At 35.5% G+C, this 19,480-nt stretch overlaps 1 protein-coding gene across 12 annotated transcripts in view; it reads left to right on the forward strand.

Annotated features, from left to right (window-relative positions):
• Positions 1 to 19,480, forward strand: part of PLXNB2 (plexin B2) — a 404,398-nt gene that overhangs the window by 118,669 nt on the left and 266,249 nt on the right. For 5 of the 12 annotated variants that reach the window (XM_039338541.1, XM_039338548.1, XM_039338513.1 and 2 more), the window contains exon 2: positions 6,997 to 7,176. The exons of 2 other annotated variants lie outside the window; for them this stretch is intronic. Coding sequence is in view for 7 of the 10 variants with exons in the window: in XM_039338513.1 (XP_039194447.1) it covers positions 7,163 to 7,176 (14 nt within the window). In the remaining 3 variants the exon portion in view is untranslated. Of the gene's footprint in view, positions 1 to 6,996; positions 7,177 to 19,480 lie in introns of those variants that run through there. 5 more of the 12 variants (XM_039338498.1, XM_039338479.1, XM_039338488.1 and 2 more) reach the window with 2 other exon arrangements.

A 19,480-nucleotide genomic window follows, 5' to 3' on the forward strand; every position in this document is an offset into this window, starting at 1 on the left:
AAGTCACTCTGGGAGCCTCTGTGAAGAAGGGGAAGTAGAACTGGAATGAATTTCATTCCTCATCCAACACTTTAACCACTAGGTTCTGATACCAGTCATGTATGTCTACAGTGTAGCTTTCTTCTATGGCTAAATATCCCACTTATTTGAGCCTTTTCATTTCTTTCTTCCAGAACTGAAAGCTTGAGAGCCAGTTTAGAGTAGAAACTGGGAAACTTGAGTTCCAGTCCTGCCTTGGGTATAAAAAGTCAGCTTTGGAACTTTGGACCAGTCCCTGTCTCTCTCTCTCTCTCTCTCTCTCTCTCTCACACACACACACACACACACACACACACACACACACACAGAGAGAGAGAGAGAGAGAGAGAGAGAGAGAGAGAGAGAGAGAGAGAGAGAGAGAGAGAGAGAGAGATATTTCACAGCAAGCCTCTTTGGAGGTAGGGGAAGAATAGTAAATTGTGAGAAAGAATCAGTGGAAAAAAAAGGCAAATCATCTCTGATTTTCTTCTTATTTTTCCTGCTAATTCTTTCTTTGGCTATATGGAAATGAGTAACAATGTATTTTGATAAGAGCAGCCATGCCAATAGAGTTATCTAAGGGCACATCACTTGTGGCAGATGGAGATAGCTGAATTCATGGAACCATGGTCAAAAGTGCATTTAGCTCTAGCTATATATATGTCCCAGGCCTAAAAAAAAGGGATGAACTCTTTACATTCCATTTCGCAAGTCTAAACTACCATAAGGGGGAAAATGTGCAGAATACAGGATGCTGTTATCTAGGGGAGACAGAGATGAAATGCTAGATTGCCACAAGGCAATGTTTTTCTTGATTTCAATTTTAAAAATCACATCACATGAACGGCAATGTTGCTGGGGGTATAAATGGATCATGTCTGTACTTGCAACACCTGCCTTGGTACCTCATGACATTTCTGAATATGGAGATGATTCACTTAAATGTTTCTGGAGGCATTTTGAGCTGTGGTCTGATTTGTCTTTCAGAACAGGTGCCAAAGAAATTTAAGCTTTCTGTACCATCTTCAGTATTTCTCCCCCCCCCAAAGCAAATGAAACAGCTTTTCTCAAGAAGATGTACATTTTGTTTTTAGCAACTTTGCATTTCCCTTCTGTTCTTAATATGCCATTCCTGCTAAAGACCCCTTTAGCAGGAATGGCAAGTAAACTGCTTTAAAGAGTATAGATATTTTCTTGGCTGTATAAACCTTAGTCCAGGGTGCCCAACCTTGGCAATTTTAAGACCCCTGGACCCTAGCTCTCAGAACTCCCTAGCCATCCATGCTGGCTGGGAATTCTGGGTTGAAGTCCATAAGTCTTAAAGTTGCCAAGATTGGACACCAGGGTGCCAAACATAGCTGTCTCCCAGCTTTCTTTTTTTCCCCAACCCCAGTTTTCTTCCAGGCAATTCTCTCTCATTTGCAACCTCCTAACAATGTGTGTTAGGCTGCTGCCCTGAATCATTCTTCCTCCTCCGTTGGCATCCCTATTAAACCAGAAGTTAATTTTATTAACTCCCAAGCCAGGATTGAGAGCTCTGTACATTTCTTGGTGAATCGCAGTAGCTGGGGATCTGCCCAGTTCTCCTAACGCTGGGAAATGTGCCATCCAAGCAGAATGAGATATTGTTATAATCAAGAAAATCTCTGTTGCAAGTCAAGAGCCTTCTCTTCTTGACAGAAAATACAGGATAGGGTTGCACATACTGTATTTTGCATGCATGCTGGAAGTCAACATATCAGACATTAAAGATAAACACCTCTCTAGGGTGAACTAGGTTACCCGTGATGGCAGGAAGCCCTTTTAAATCACTCCTCATTGAAGGCAGAAGTAAAGAATATTTTAAACAGGATTTCAGTTCTGATGAGGTAATGAAATATATGTAGTCAAACACAAAAATGCAGGAAATGGGTAAAAGTCAAAATTGGGAGGAGAGTATATTACTGTAATGATTCATAATATACAATTTCATGATTTAGGAGATCGATACTGTTGACGTATCGGCTAACATGAATTCACATACACACACGCATACACACTCACACAAATTAATATTAAAATACCTGATTATTTTACTGTAACAGTTATGATCACATTTTCTGGAGCAGACTCCAGTGCTAAAAACAAATTTAATTTGATAAGTGTTTGCCATGGGTTGGAGAGGAACTAAAGGGCAGCTTAGTGACTGTTTGAAGTTATGACTAACCCCAAAAAGGAAATTTATGACCTGGATTCTGATAATCAGGCCCCGCCATAGTCTCATGACTGAACTTTGGGTACTTAGCAAGAGGGCCACATTTATGTCTGTTTTCAGCATCCCGTGGTTAGAAGACTACATTTTGTGATTGTTTTCCGGATATCTGCCCTTGTTTTTGGCCATGTCCATAGTTTGTTCATTTAACCATGATGGCTTTTGCTGAACAATTGCAGATTCACTTAATGACTGCTGCAGAAAAGATGACTGACCCATTTTACAACCATTACAATATACGACTATAACGGGCAGTCTCTATTACAGAGGTATGCCAATTACTACTTGTATTCATGACATGGAAATAGCTCTAATCATTAAAGTTTACTTCCAGGGATGAACAAATTGGATTGTATCAAACAGTGTTAAAATTGTGGCATATAAATAACTTATCATAAGGTCCACTCGTCAGTTTCCTATATAGTACTAAAGCAGCTTACATTTCCTATTTAGCACAGAGAAAGTAAACAAGAAAATGGCAATATCCTGGTTGGCTAATTCAGCTATGCTTAGTCAAGCAACACTGCACTGCTGTATCTTTATTAAATCTTATTAAATAAATAAATACTAAGGCCAAACATAAGATCATTATCTTCGTATTTTGGGACAAGCTGCTTCTTCAGAGCACAATGAACCTCTACAGCAGATCTTCCTTTTCTTTAGGAATGTACCTTCCTTTATATATTTTGCACAGATTTCTCTTTGGACAGAAGTACTAACAAAGGTTCACATGTATGAAGAAACTGGTTATAACATTGTGATAGCTTTGGTACCTATTATTTGGTTCTCTGCTGAGGCTCAGTCACTGAAGCTATCTTTGTATTCTGAACCATTGCAACCTATTCTTCACTGGGGTAGGTGTACCAATTGGGTCTCAATCCCTTTGTCTCAGAGCTTGTTGGATCTATCCTTCTTTTGCTTGGAATAAAAATAGAGAAGATCCTCATTACATGGCTTCTTTCCACAAAAGATCTTCATGCAGTTAAGTGGTCATCTTTTGTGGACTTTTTATTTCTGTGCAATATCAGAGTCAAAATATGTCATTCCTTTTGGATTGGAAACAATATAAAACACTGTGGCTTAAGTCTGTCCTTCACAAAACTGTATTCCATAACCGTTTCTTTCTTCTTTCTTCTACCCACTGATAGATAGTACCAACTTCTTTTCATCTTTATACACCAGTATTTTCATCAGCCTGTTCCTAGGGTGTTTCTATCATTTCCCCATATTAACATCAAAACATTTGAATTGGTTGCTTTCTGTCATGGATGATGGCATTATTGAATGGGAGAGTTATATGTCTTGCATAAAGAACTATCAGAATTAAAGAACTTATTTTGTGTATAAGATAGTTATTTGTGCAGATACTACTTTCCTTCCAAACCCATTACCAGAATGCACTTAACTAAGGACAATATATTTCAGTGGTGGTGAACCTATGGCATGCATGCCAGAGGTGGCACTCAGAGCCCTCTCTGTGGGCACGCATGCCATTGCCCCAGCCCCACGTCCCCCCACCTACCCCTGTTCACCAGCAGCACCCTCCTTACCAGAGGCTCCCCCAGGCGTGACCCATGTGGAGCAGCGCAGCCAAGCACATGGCAGCTGGGCAGCAGGGGCAAGACTGCCCTCGTGCCCCATGATGTGCAGATAATGCTGCGGGGTGTGGGCAGAGGGCATGGTGGTGCTGCAAGGCTGCCTGGGCGATCTGTGGTGATTGGCCCTGCGGGTGGACAGAGCGGGGGTGGGCCGGGGGCGGGCCAGTTTTTGAGCACTCAGTCTCTAAAAGGTTCGCCATCACTGGTATATTTATTACCTTTCCTCCATGCTTTTATCATTTAAACAGAACTTGCCTTTCATATTTGTAGAAATCTTCTACAAGAGGATGGGTACAGCCTTCAGCTCTTTATGTTAATAAAGAGTTAATAAAAAGTTAATAAACCTTTCTTCCAGTTAATAAGCCACTTATGCAGCACAGAAACTGTGAAGAACTAGTTATTTAACCTGAAAACTTGAGTAATTCAAGTGACCATCTATGAATTCTCACAACTTACCTACTATCACACTTGTTAGATAACTTTAGCATTCCTTCTTGGTTCACTCATAGATTCAGCCATAGATTCAATCATGTTTGGAATGCATGCAGGGTGGGATTCTTTCCAAGAATATTATATGCTCTGGAAAACTCCAAATAGCTTTGTGCATAATTAAAATTAATAATTTGGATGTGAATTCACTGAGGACTACTTTAAAAATTCAGATTACCAGCCAGAAACTAGTTCTTGCCTATGAGCAGTATTCCTGAGAATTTTAGACTAAAATATGCCTATGGCAGAAACTGGTTTTCAAAGATATTTGAATTTTAAAAATTGTACTTTTGCATTTTTGCTATATAGTAGTGTGCCAGGGTTTAAAGTTTTATAAACTTTGATTAATACATAAAATCTGGAGAACATTTTCTTCTCTTCTGGGAAGGTGACAGAATTTATTATTTTTGTTAATAGCTATTTACAGTTTGCTAGGCTATTTAAAAACATTCCATTTAAATCTGTCATTCATCTTACCTTCAGTATTTGAAGAAGAGGAGTAAGCATACAGGCTAAAAAGAAAAAACTAACATTTTTATTTAATTTTTCATAATATCAAATGACATTCTTTGTCCAACGTTCAGAACAGATAAAAATAGTTGATGCAAAAACTGGATGCAAAAATGACCTTCTGCAGGCATGTCTCTGTTGCTCACAGTTCTCTAAATTACTAAAAGAGTATTCACAAAAATAAAAATAAAATACTCTTACCTTCATTGATTCAGATAATTAGACATATTTCTGGACACAAAGCTCATTGTCAAGATTATTTTTAATCAGTCTATATTTTCTTTATGTTAGCAGAAGACTTCACAGTAGAATAGCATAAATGCATTTCTTCTTTCCTCTTAAAACAATTTGGATCTAAGCCATGGACATTGCTATGCTACTTAAATGTTGAAATAATTAAGTAGTCATCCGTAGTATTATACCAAACAGTAGGGAGCATCATAAAATTAACAGCTACAATTTTGCTCAAAGCTTGTATGGAATTACAGAGCCTTAACGGCCCTTCTGAAAAGGCCATTGCAGGAATGTTGTTTCTCCTGGAAATCAGTTTTGGATACCTCAGACTTAGTGTAAAAAAGTTTCCAATTTTAGTATTCTACAATGTTGTTTCTATTTTATATATAATAATTTTATTAAATATTACAACTAGACAAAAACTAGTACAAACTAAAAATAGAAAAGTAAAAAAAGAAGAAAAAATGAAAAAAAGAAATATATAAAGATATGAATTCCCCCTTGATCATAAGAAATATAAACAATTTTAGCAACTTATCACTTTATCTTAAAATACAACAAATACAACAAATCTCTTCTTCCCATATCCTATCTCTTATCTATAAACAAATCCTTAAAACTTCTTATTTGTCTGGTTAGCAAAATTAAGAGTTACCTGCGATAACGATATATGTAGTTTAATTTTCATCCAATATACCAAATTTATATTCCTTTTATTTTTAACAATCTTGTTCTTTAATGTTTTCAAATACTCACTTGAAAATCTGTATTAGTATAAACAGTTTTATAACTAAGAATTTAAGTTATTAGACAGGGTTGCCCAATGCTTTGTAAACAGTTATGTTAATAATATTCCAGGATCCTTGTATGCTTCATATGCCAAAGTTCCATGGTAAATTTATTAATATTCTTTTATATGCTGATAAGATTTTAATGATGTAAATTCAAATGGGTTTGTAAAGATTGTTGCGAAAGCTAAATAGCTATCTTGGGTAAACTGACTTATAAAAGTTATTTCACATCATGGGTTTTCCACCCAATATTTATTCTCAATTGTCTCCCAGGTAAATGACATTTTAATCAGAAAATTTTAGATATCAATGCCCAAACAGTCTTGGAGTTATTGATAAAAACTAGATCTTTGCACTGAGTCGCTAACAACAAAAACTATTTCTCAGTCTGAAAAATAATTTTCAATGAATTGGACACATCTTCTAAGAAGGACCTATTCTAGAATAAGATATGAGTTGTTGAATTCCATAGTCAAATATGGGCACTTTCATCACTTGCCATACTGTATACATGGTGTCCCAGCCATCAAAAATATTCATCTTTTGTTTGACTATCAACTCTATGCCTCTTTTAGGCTTAGATATTTGACAACCCCAATTTAAAAAAACAGCTCACTGGGACTCAAATCACAGATTATCCTATTTCCTCCTGGGCTGTAATGTATATATTATGAGCAGAACAGTTTATACACAAGGCATCTTAGAATGTATGTTGTATTGCACAGGTAAGGTTATAATATACAAGGAATGTATTTATCTGAATGCTGATTTTTTTGTATTTAATCACATATGTATTTTATTATTGTATTTTCTTTTTATCTATTTTATTCTGGAATTATATTTGGTATTAACCCCTATTTTACTCTCTTGGATATGGTCATAAGATTAATAAATTAATAAACTATAGTAGTTACTACCTAAACTCTATTCTACAGAGAAGGGAACAAAGAGAGGTAGGTGGTATAACAAACAATATTTGTATTAGGAAGGAAATAGAAATATGGATCTAGAAATAATATTTAATAAAGAAAGAACAAGAGTTGTCCGATTTAGTAAATCTTATAAAAAAAGTTTTACATAGTTTTTTCTCATTGTTTTATTGCAGATTTGGCAGACTTATCCAGAACTCGAATTGTTGAATGCTAGGGGAGCCAGTACAATTTTTGTATGGATATGCTTACAGGTATAAATTCTTCCTGTTTTTAGAGAATTTTATGGTACTTGAAGAAAGCCTGCAGGGATAAGCATCCCAGTTCTCAAGGAATTAGCATATGAATCACTACAGGTAATAATTTAATTTTTTCTAAACAGTATTAATGTGCTATATAAGAATATTACTTTAATAAGTAATTATACCAAAACCTTGATTTATTGGACCAGCTAGGAAGAAGGCTGTCCATTATAGCTGAATGTCTATTAAATCCAAATTTATATAACTCAAAAAAATGTGTATGTTTTCTGAGGTTTTCGCGGGTGTTTGTATGTAGGTCTTTGGTTATTCGGGTTTTCTCCCACGTCAAATTGGAAGTGTCTTGGCGACGTTTTGATGAAGTCTCATTCATCATCTTCAGGCTGGTGTCTTTGGCTTCGTGCTTCTAGGAGCAATGTGTGGTTGTAGCTGTTTCTTCCTTTTAACTGCCAGTGGGGGTATGAACTGCTTGGGTGAGAGCTTGGCTGTGTTCTGATTGGGTGGAGTTGTGTTCTGATTGGTTAGGAGCTTGGCTGTGCTCTGATTGGATGGGGGGTTGGCTGTGCTCTGATTGGATGGGGGAGTGTTCTATTTGGGTGGGGGCTTTGTTGTGCTCAGGTTAGTTTGCGTTGCAGGGGGATGTGAAGTGGTGAGCTGCATTGCTGTTGTTTGGCTTTGTGTTCATGGTCGTGCCTCATCTTCATGGTGGGTGTCAGTTTGCTTCATGTATGGATTGGAGTGGTTTAAAGTGGCTAATGATGCAGCTGTGGTCTGGCTTCTGGTTTATGGTCGTGCTTCATCATCGGTGTGGGTTTGGGTTTGCTTTTTGCATGGATGTGTGGTGTGTGTGTGTGTGTGTATTTTCTGAGGTTTTCGCGGGTGTTTGTATGTAGGTCTTTGGTTATTCGGGTTTTCTCCCACGTAAAATTGGAAGTGTCTTGGCGACGTTTCGATGAAATCTCATTCGTCATCTTCAGGCTGGTGCTTTTGGCTTCGTGCTTCTAGGAGCAATTGCTCCTAGAAGCACGAAGCCGAAAGCACCAGCCTGAAGATGACGAATGAGACTTCGTCGAAACGTTGCCAAGACACTTCCAATTTTACGTGGGAGAAAACCCGAATAACCAAAGACATATATATAAATAAAGCCTGCTTAATTATTTAAGTATATTTGTGTCAATATGCAATTACACAAATGAAATAACTATCTCAATAAATGGCATGAATAGTGTTGTCTGAATTGCTTTAGAAACAGCACTTTGTATATTATTTGGGAATAAAATAAAAAATCCATTTTACCAAGGTTCATTGAATAAAAAGTCAGATTTTGCTGTAATTAATGTTATTTTTCCAAATTGATATATTTTTGAAGTGTAAAAATATAATTTAATCATGCAGTAATCCAAAGAACAATCAAGCTTTTCATTATTGTCATTAAAATGAATAGTCTTGAATCCTTTTGAGACATTTTAAGATTTAATAATCTAATTATCTAATAAATAAATAATCATAGTTCAAGGGTTTAGTGATTGGATTTTTTTCCATGTTGCTAATAAGATTCTTTAGTCCACATCAAAAAATACCAAAAGTCTTGTTGTCCTTCACTGACTGTAAGCAATGTAATATTTTAAAATATGATCAAATATTGAATTTAAAGAACGTATGAAATATTGAATTCATGATTATTTTATGGTACTTCTGGATATTGGAGAAGATTCTGTTCAGTTGTCATGGCCATCATCATATCTTGTGTAGTGTAGGATTCAATTCCTTTCTTGATATTTGAAGAACGATGCACGCAGCCTTTCTTGAAATTCTTTGATGGTCCTATCAGGAATGCTTTTCGGCATGATTTATCTATGGTTTATTCAGACGATCTTGGATGGCAGAGTTATGCATTCTTTTGAGTCAAGCTTGATTCCTAGTGACTTCATGTAGAATAATTATTTCATATCCAATAAATAGAGAAGGTTAAGCAATAAAAAGAAAAAAATTATTAGCCATGATAATCATGGGATCTATCCTGTATGACATGGTTAAAAAGATTATAGTATTTATAGCTTCACACACAAGCACAACAAAGTACATTCATTTATTTCATTGGCTACATGTATATAACAAAATGTTACATCATTATGTATATGAATATGTACATGCCTAGGTATATGTTCTCTAATCACCCAACATTCATTTTAAGATCATTTTTAAATATCACTATCATTTTAAAATCACTGAACTGCCATTTCCTCATTTTGTAACATCTTGACATGCTTGCTGAATTTATGTCTTTGCTTGTTTATTAAATTACTACCTTCCCACAGTTTAACAACTCTGAGTCACTATAAGCTAAGTATTATAGTAGTTGTTATACTACTATAATATACTAGTATTATAGTATATTGCTTTCTTCTCAAAAGATCTAGTCCAGGGGTCTTCAAACTTGGCCCTTTTATGACTTGCATGCTGGCGGAGGAATTCTGGGAGTTGAAGTCCACAAGTCATAAAAGGGCCAAGTTTGAAGACTCCTGGACCAATACATCATTCCTCAGTGATTGTTGTGAGGAAACAGGAAGAGAGAAAGAGAGTCTGTTGCCTTCAGTTCCAATATAAAAGGCAAAATATATTAAACAAGCCCACAATTTTTAATATGGGCTTTTTTAAGCAATGAAAAATGAATTTGTCAGAAGTGTGGCAATATGAAAGAAATAAAATCGGCCATCCTTTTGTGGTAATGAAAATTGCACTTCTAGCTATAACTTGAGGGGAGCAAAAGAGTTAGGAAGAACATGTTTTGTTTTGATTTTTTAAATAGGAAGTTGGGATGAGTTAAGGAGTTGACAGGCAGCAGTAGTGTATTGAATTAAAATGACCAGGATCACTGAAGGGGTGTGTGTGGAATCAGTCTACCTGCTGCAAACACACATAAGTAGGAGATCCAAAGAAACAGAAAGACCCAAGTTGTATTTATCACAAGTGATTGCAAGAGTAGTTTAATGAAAACCCTCCATTAACTTTACATGTAATTGAATAGCAGCTACATTTTAGCATAAACATGCTGTTGTATTATCAGGTAAGAAAATAGTTAATCAGTAGGCGTGAGCTTAAATGGACTTCAGAAGATGGTAGAGGACAGGAAGGCCTGGAGGAACGTTGTCCATGGGGTCGCGATGAATCGGACATGATTTCGCAACTAACAACAAAAATGGATTTCAGACCAATTAACATATTTCATTGTAGCACTGAGTCCTGGCAAAGTTTACCTGAATGATGCTGGCACAGTTATCTGGCTGAAAGAATCAATCTCATAGAGTAGCTATTATCTTTTTATTTGTAATTATGCTTTGAATAACATGAAAAAAGTTCATCTAGTTCATAAGTAGGTCCTTGTTGTATGTTTTGTCTTGTCTGGTGAATCTTAAACTAATGAGGAGATTTTGAAATTTTGCTCTGTTTGCCTCAGTTCTAGGTTGATGTTTATATTCTTAATTTACAACTACCAGCTATATTTTGGGAGGAGTGGGGGTGGAAGCAATGCCTCCTTTGAGAAACTACATTGACTTTCTTGATGACAGTATGATAATGATTTGCTTCTGCTTATTTCTATGATGGTTTTAAATTATGAATCTAGCCTACAGACCTGGTATTCCTTGGTAGTTTCCCATCCTCATACTAAACAACCCTGGTTAGCCTTTCAAGGTCAGCTATGTGCTGCCATCTAGCTGGCCATTAATGTATTAATGATCATAAATCAAACCTTTTCGGAAATGAGTCCTGTTGAAAAACAAGGAGAATCTTATAATAGAGACAGCAGCAAGAAGAAAAATGAAATAACACTATGAAAAAACTAACTGGATTTGGCATTCCTACTTGTTAATAGGCAAGTGGATTCTGTCATGATGCACATAACCAGCTGCAAATGAAGTGCCTTTTGTTTTAGCATAGATAGTGAACAGAGGTATAAGCTTTCCCTTAGGAATAATTTGATGAAAACATCTGCCTCTAATTTACAGGCACCTGAAAAGCAAAAACGAGAGAGAAAATTTAATTATGGAATCTAGATTCAGACAATGTGGTTAAATGAAGGGAACAAGGTTTAACAGTTTGTACCTTGAAGGATGCGTGACCAGAATAATGTCATAGAAGCTGCTATGTGCAGTTTTTATTTTTAAAAGTCACTTTCACATATTCAGTTTGATGCCAATTTAAATCTCTTTTTGTAGTTTGAGGAGCCACAGAACAACAAATGCCGGCAGTGGTTAGCAGTGTGTTGTAGTGGTCTGAATGCTAGATTAGATTCAGGAGAATGGATTGAAATGATTGGTCTACCACGAAGTTCTGACTTTAAGCCAATCATTTTATCTCAGGCTCTTCATAGGGTTGTTGTGATGAATAAATGCTGGTGGGGTGAAGTAATTAACAATATTAATTATTTATCCCTGTATAAATAGGACTATTTGGACTTTGAACAAAGTCCAAATGCCATTATAAATTAATGTTGTGAAAATTATTCACATAAGAAATTTTGTCTACTACTATTTCAAATGATAGTGGCTAATAGTGAACCTTAGATGATTCCTGCTTTTTAAAAAAGTTACTTTATTTAGATACTTTTGGTTAACAATAATAAATTAGAAGCTGGCATGCTGCAGAACAAGCAGTCCATTTTTAGATTCAATTTATTTGCAAGAATGCCTAGTATATATAGCCTTTCTTAGAAAATTAAAATGATAGATGAGTGGATCCTGATTCTGTGTTAGGCAGTATATATACATCTCTCTATGGAGGGGAGGGTGGAGGTAAGGCAGTAGTGGACATCCTGAAGATCTCTAGAGATTGTGACCTTAACCCATAACCAGCCTTTTTGTGAATGTGCAACTGCCCAGACTAGCCATTTTGGGGAAAACAAATCTCACAACATATGCTAAAGATTTCAATTTTCCCATTAACGAAACAAATTAGTTAACTTTACATCATTTGGTAGATCAGACCACAAGATCAATTCCACATGAACATTAGAACTATTTTTGTTGTGATAGTTTATAATCGAATCTTTTAGGTCTGACTGGGCTATACTTCCTCCCATCTCCTTATTACAGTATACCAAGGTGAATCAGGGAAGCATCTCTCTGAATTCCTTCTTAATATTATCTTGTTTCCTAGGGCTTAAAAAATGTTTTAACCCTTTGATCTAGCTAACAGTTCTTGGATATTTCCATCAAGTTCACTTCTTTATTCTCTACTCTTTATTTATTCATCACTACTATGCAGATATTTTTCTAGCTATAGAAAAAAAAATCAGATTCCATCAACATGTTGGCTTTTTGCAAAGCTTTAAAAACTTGGCTATGTACCTGGGCCTGGGGCATGGAATGTGTTAAGGACCGTGTTACTTGGCTTTACTATTAGTTGATTAATCATCATGAGTGCTGTTTGTATTTATTTGTTGGGTGATGTTTTATTGTTTTAATGTTTTTTAAATTCTTTTAGAATTTTAGAATTGTGAGCTGCCTAGAGTCATTTGTTTAGTTGGGCAGTTATAGTGGATAGATGGTGGATGGATGGATGGATGGATGGATGGATGGATGGATAGATAGATAGATAGATAGATAGATAGATAGATAGATAGATAGATAGATAGACAGATAGATTAAATCCCCCCATATATTCTACTATGTTGGAAGGAACCTTAAGGAAGATATATTTGTTTAGAATATAATTATGAACCATCTTGCAATGTATCAGATCTTTAAGTCATCCACATTCAGGTCATTGCCTAATATTATTTAATTACTATGCTTAATGAAGTAGAATTAAGCCAGAATTCACTTTACACATTAATGACTTGTACAAATGGTCCTAATAAAAAAAAATGAAAAAAAAGATGAAGCATTAAGATAATAGAAGGCTAAATTCTTAAGTAGAGAGCCACACTGATGTACTGGTTAAAATATCATGCTAGATACTAGGATCCAGAAACTAAAACCATGAATTTTCATCCCACCTGTCAGGCACAAGGAACCAGAATACACCATGAGTTGACCAACATTCTTTTTTTGCTGCTCAGAACCTATCTATAACCATGTGGCCAGACTGCATTCTCTTGTGAGCAGCCAGACAAAGGTTTCAGGGATTCTGGGGGAGGTGAGATCTATGTCATTTCTTGCTGTGCAAGGGCTCTAAGCTCACCTCCCTCTTGACACCTTCCCCCTTCTAACTAGATTCTCCTTTCATCACACACCTTGGGCACAAGGCTATCTGGGTGACCTTGGCCCGTCATTTTCTCAGTCCTAACAATGATGTTGTGGCAACCACTTGTTGAATTTTGCCAAGAAAACATCAGAGACTTATCTAGGCAATCTACAGAAATCAAAACTAATTCAAAGGCACATACAATTTTTTTTAGCAAAGTTACATTTAGCAAATTTCTTAGATGCAGTCTCTTTTACAGAGATGGTGCACAGTAGTTATTTTAAAATCCATACTTCCTAGTGGTCTCTAAGCAAGTGATGACCTACCTCTACCAAGATGCTATAAGCTTGCGTCAGATTCCATGTTTAAAAACAATCCTGAAGTGAGAAAACTCATTACACTAATTTGTTCAGTGGTTATGCAATTCTGAGTGAAAATGCAAGAGTAATTATAATGCTGGGAAGAGTTTGATTTTTATTATTTGTTACTACATGACCAATATGATCAATTAAAAGCCTATTCTGCAAATACATTTTATATTGTGGAGAGTATCTCCACAATATAAAATTATTCTCATAATTAAATTGATACCCTGAGTTATTTTCATTCAGATTTTTCAGGGACTGAAATTCAATACATATGCAATCTTTTTAAAATAGTTTTTTATTGCTTTTAAAATAATAACAGAATATTGTTGGCATCAGACTCTCATGGTACAATATACTAATTTCCGGTAAGCATCACCACTGGAAAAGAACCTGCATATTAACAATAGTGAAACTTAGTAGAGAAATAACATATTGTAGTGTAATATTGTCAAATGTAAGCCCCTTGAAATTTAAAAGACTTTTTTTTTACATTCATAATCCAAATCTCATGGTAAAGGATAAGGATAAAATAAAAGCCACTTTCTCAAGGTTATTTCATTTAATATTTTGATTAATCCTTACTGAAATGAATTATTTTAACCATTAGATTTGCTTAATCTGCCTAATAGCTTGTGAAAATTAGTTGGCATTTTATAGGAGGAATGTTTCCCTTTTCTGCTGTGGAGAAAAGAAGACATTAATGATGTATTTTCAGTCCCAATGATCTCTACTAAAATATTTCACCTGGGAATTATGAGGTTAGTAAGAAGAAGCAGAGAAGAAGTTTTGACTTTGAGAAATCATAGAAAATCATCAAAGCATGCTACTGGACCTCTAAACATCCTTGTTCAATTATAACTTATTAGTCAACATACATTGATTAACTTTTTGGAGTGCTTTAACAAACATGCCTATTGCAATCGCCTTTTTCTTCTTTTCCATTGCTCCAGACTGTGTGTATTTCATTTTAAAAGCTTTACATTTAGTTTCATTAATATTGGAACATAAGTTTATGGTGGTTATTATGCCACATCCAACTAATGGAGAAATTTCTTTTTTCTAATTATGGAAAAGGAATAGGTCTCAAGAGATGCTAGTGAGATTGCCTACTCTAGGAGCAGAATAAAAATTCAACAGGCGAACAAAACATTCAGCTATTGGGGGAGAGTCCCTATAGAATTGTAGAGAGGACATAGAAATAGTCAGTAGATTTATTTGCATTTTGTATGGAAACTATTAAAAAAGGACAATGTGTTATGGGATTTAAAGTAGTCTGAAAATATGCAGAGCAATGAGGCATGGTGGAGGTTTGAAAAATGGAAATCTTGCTTTGAAATGAAATCACTAACTTTCTATGTACCGTACAGTAAATAATCTCACTATTTGAGTTCAAACATATGCAAATATCTTTTTTACTGGAGCAAAAAAACCCTATCTCTGAATTATGACTGTGGTAACTTTTATGAAGTAGAATATTTGCCTTTTGGCACACATTTTTTTCCCTAATACAATGTAAGAGGAGCTTTTATGTCAAATTCGTTACATTTATTTTCTATTCCTGTAACATCTTGATTTTTTGAAAGAATTGGTCTGGCTGAACTTATTTTTGCAATCATACAGATTCGAAAGGGCAAACTATTTTGATATTACACATATTAAAACTAGAAAATGAAAAATATAAACAATGAAGATTAAAATGTTTTTTTTTCATTAACCTAATAATCAGTATTGGTAAGAAGAACTAGAATTAGTTAAAGAATTGAAATTCACGCTTCAATATTTCAGTTCACTAGATGCAGGAATTACATTTATTCAAGATCCAAAGGTCTATGCATATAAACTAGAAAAATGGAAAAAAAACATCTATACAGTTGGGAAAGTTTCAGCTTTTCCTGAATTAGGGCATAAAAAATATGAAAAGATAAGACAGTTCCTTAGATATCTAAGGATTTGATTGAATTATTTTTCTCTGCTTTCAAATCTTCTCAATTTACAACTTCATTTTTTCTCAACAATAAAAAACAAGGATTTTTTTTATCTTCTGAGAGTTTCTTCCTTCCTTTCTGATGTTCAGATAAAATGATGAGTTACTGTAGAACATAGTATTTTCTTTTAATATGCCCTGATTTTTGCATGTATGTGCCCATGCCCCCCTCTCTCACATACACACACATACACACACACACACACACACACAGAGAGAGAGAGAGAGAGAGAGAGAGAGAGAGAGAGAGAGAGAGAGAGAGAGACTTAAGTACATCTATCTTTTTAGTTTGCCTCAAGGTTGATTAATAATGTAAAGATCTACTTCCTGATTATTAGTGAGTCTCTGGAAGGAAATCAAACCATATCAGTCAGAGAAGAAATTAAAACATACAGCATGCCTACAGAGAGAAATAGCTATGTAAAAATTACTGGCAGAGAAACCAGTAACCTAGAGCAGGGGTCCCCAACTCCTGGCACTGGGCTGCAGCATGCCAGAAACCAGGCCGCGCAAAGAAGCAAAGCCCCCACTGTGGGATGCAGGCAGCATGCAAAACCACGGCCCCTCCAGTCCGCGGAAAAACCTCTCTCCACGGAACCAGTCTTGGTGCCCAAAGTTTGGGGGACACTGACATAGAGAGTTACTTAGCTCTTTCAGCTACTACCAGTTGTCTTTTGTATGTACAATGCACTTCCACTTATTTTCCTTTCTGTTTATTTAATTGCAAGAATGTACCTTTAATAGTCATGATTCAACTTGTACCATACTTTTAAAATATGGTAGGGGAAGGGTGGAAAGCTTGATGAACAAAAGTTTTTCCAAAATCTTTTCTTGCTGACAGTATGAATGAAATCCCAATAGCAATTCTGTTTTTAAAATGTTTTTGGTAGAGATTTATTTTCTGCTTACATGAGCCTGTTTGCTCAGAATATTGATGGATCTGATAACGTCAGGAAAGCCTTGCTGGAGATTTTTGATGGAACAAGTGTGAAAACCAATTCTGATCTGTTGTGGGAAGCAGAGTAGCACGTGACAGCCTTTCACAGTCCTGTATAGTTTTCTGCCCAAATTCTACAACTTCTGTGTTTGAAAAGAAACTTTAAAGCTGCAAATTAAACAAATAATTGTTCTCCTTCAATAGATTTTCTTTTTAAACATGGAACTTCAGCTGCATTTGTATAACTGAAAGGTTGCAGCTGAATCTGGTAGTATAATTGTACATTTGCACTGATTTAATTGCAGGGTAAAACCACATTATTATCCTTCAAAGGCCCAATGATACCCTGACTTTCCCCCCTCCCCATATATATATATATATATATGGCAAAGAATCTCTTCACAGTAATGGCCATTAAGTCACTGGCAGCCTGACAACTAGATTGCAGGGTACTATTTCCTCTTTATTTTTCCAAAAAAGAAAAAGGAAGAGAGGCTGGCACACATGTGACCCGATGAATCACACAATGGAATATGTTGCAAAATAAGAATCAAGATTTGCCCACTTTATATGAATATTCCTTGTTGACAGTATAATCTGCTTGGTCGTTGTACCAAAACTGTTATGAGACAATTGTGACAAAAATCAAACTTCCCAATTAGAGGTTCCTGTGATGCCAACGTACTTAGCCACAGCCAAGGTTGTTGTCATATTTCTATAAGATTTGCCTTTTTTCAGGCATTTTGTACTGGAGGTTGCAAAATTCTGCTGCACTGCTGGATCTGGTATAACGGAACTGTTTAGCCAGTCTAGTACGGATGCATAAAAGAATTATCTGGTATCTGAGCCAGCTGCCTTTGCACATAGTTTGGGGGTTATTACAATAAATACATCAGCTAAAATTTTGCAGATTCCTGACTGAATGTCTGCTTTGTTCCCTTGTACAATTATGGAAGTAACTTAAACCATGAATCCTCAATGTAGCCTTGGGCAAAGAGGATCCTGATAAAACTGATTTACAGTTTTATTAAAAGGATTCTGGAAAGTATGTATGGAAATTTTAATGACTACTTTAAGTGCTGTGTAATAATTCTTCAGTCCACCCATTCAATTGTATAACAATTTCTTACAAAATCCTTGTAACTGCTTACCCTCAGCAACCCTTAACAACATTCTCCAAGAAGACACTGGGTAAGAATTGTCCAGTATGGCTCAGTCCAGAGATTGCCCCTTAAGTACGGAACATTCTAGTGCGCTTTTAAGGAATAGTGGCCCTAAAATCCCCCTTCCATTAGACAGATTCACGACCGCCAAACCTAGTTTCATGTCTTCTCCTGGTAGCTATTATGATGGTTAAATAAATTCTAATTCTAACGACGGGCAGAATGAAATTGAGGCCATTCAAAAGCAGTATTCATGTTCCTGTTTTGTGAATGAGAAAGAATGAAGCAGATAAACAGTTACACTACTATTTTTTATTTTAATTTTTGAGGGGTCCTTGGTGTTCTCTGAGCTTGGTAGTTTTCTGATAACACTGATGATGTTACCTAGTTTGGGTAATGAAACATCTGCAAGAAAATAACAAAACTCATAGAGCACCAAGGCAGCCTAATTTCAACCCTGAGCTACAAATATTCTCCTTTATTAATTTTTTTTTGTTTTCAATCTGACTTTATGTTAATAAAAAAATGTTGGGAACCTAGTAAGCTCTACTGGAGATCACTAGATCTAGTTCTGGTCACTCCACAGTTGATTTTTTCCCCCCTTGGATAGGGGTAGGCAACCTTGGCTCTTTTATGACTCGTGGACTTCAACTCCCAGAATTCCTGAACCAGAATTCCTGAACCAGCCACGCTGAGGGAACAGGGAGAGGTTTCCAAGCTGAGCCATGCTGGCTCAGGAATTCTGGGAGTTGAAGTCCATGAGTCATAAGAGAGCCAAGGTTGCCTACCCCTGCTCTTGAATAATGCTTTAAAGAATAGCAATAGCACTTAAATTTATACAGTATAACACTTCATATTGCTTTACAGCCCTCTCTAAGCAGTTTACAGAGTCACCAACAATTTTTTTACCATCCTGAGAAGAATGGAAGGCTGAGTCAACCTTAAGGCAGTCAGGATCAAACTCCAAGCTGTTGGCAGAGGTAGTCTGCAATACTGCATTCTAATCACTGCACCATCATGGAAACTTAATTATGTTTTATTCAATGGCTCTTACTCCCAGGAAAGCATATTCAGGACAAGATTCTCAGTGAAAGAATTAGCGTAACTTAGTAAAAATAAAAGACTGAAAATAAAGCAACACATTACCTAATTTGATTTTTTTTCTTGGCCATGAATTGATTACGTAGTCTTAATACTGATCACTTCCTTACTATATCTCTGACAATATTGTAATGTATATTCGCACTTTGAATACTTGAAAGTATAGGCATTTTAAATATTAATAAGTCCTATCTTAGTTGATTTAACTGTTGAAGACAATCACTTTGAATAGTTGAAAATAAGGTCCTTAATCGATAAACTATCAAAATGAAAAGATCTATAATGGTTGAAAGTTTATCACATAAAATTTTTACACACACTTACAAACTACAATATGATGCAATATATATTATATATATATATTGAAACAAATGTAAATCCATATTTTAAATAATAAGTGAAACTATATTGCCTATCAAAGTATAGTACTAGATTCTAAAATAACTTTATTTGATAGTCATATTCATTAAATCATTAGTCCATTACTTTAAAGAAGCGAATAGCTTAATGTTTTATGCCACATAATTTAATTGATTTAAGTTCACAGCTGGTGTTGAAAGAGAAAAATGCTACACTGCCTTCTTGAATTTCATTGTTTGTTTCCCATATCATTCATTGCTTCAAAGATAAACAGTTTCATTTATCTTTCTTCAAGACTTCC

This window comes from Crotalus tigris, unplaced genomic scaffold (genome assembly GCF_016545835.1).
Source record: "Crotalus tigris isolate CLP2741 ecotype Arizona unplaced genomic scaffold, ASM1654583v1 scf7180000017549.6302385, whole genome shotgun sequence".
Taxonomy (NCBI): Eukaryota; Metazoa; Chordata; class Lepidosauria; order Squamata; family Viperidae; genus Crotalus; species Crotalus tigris.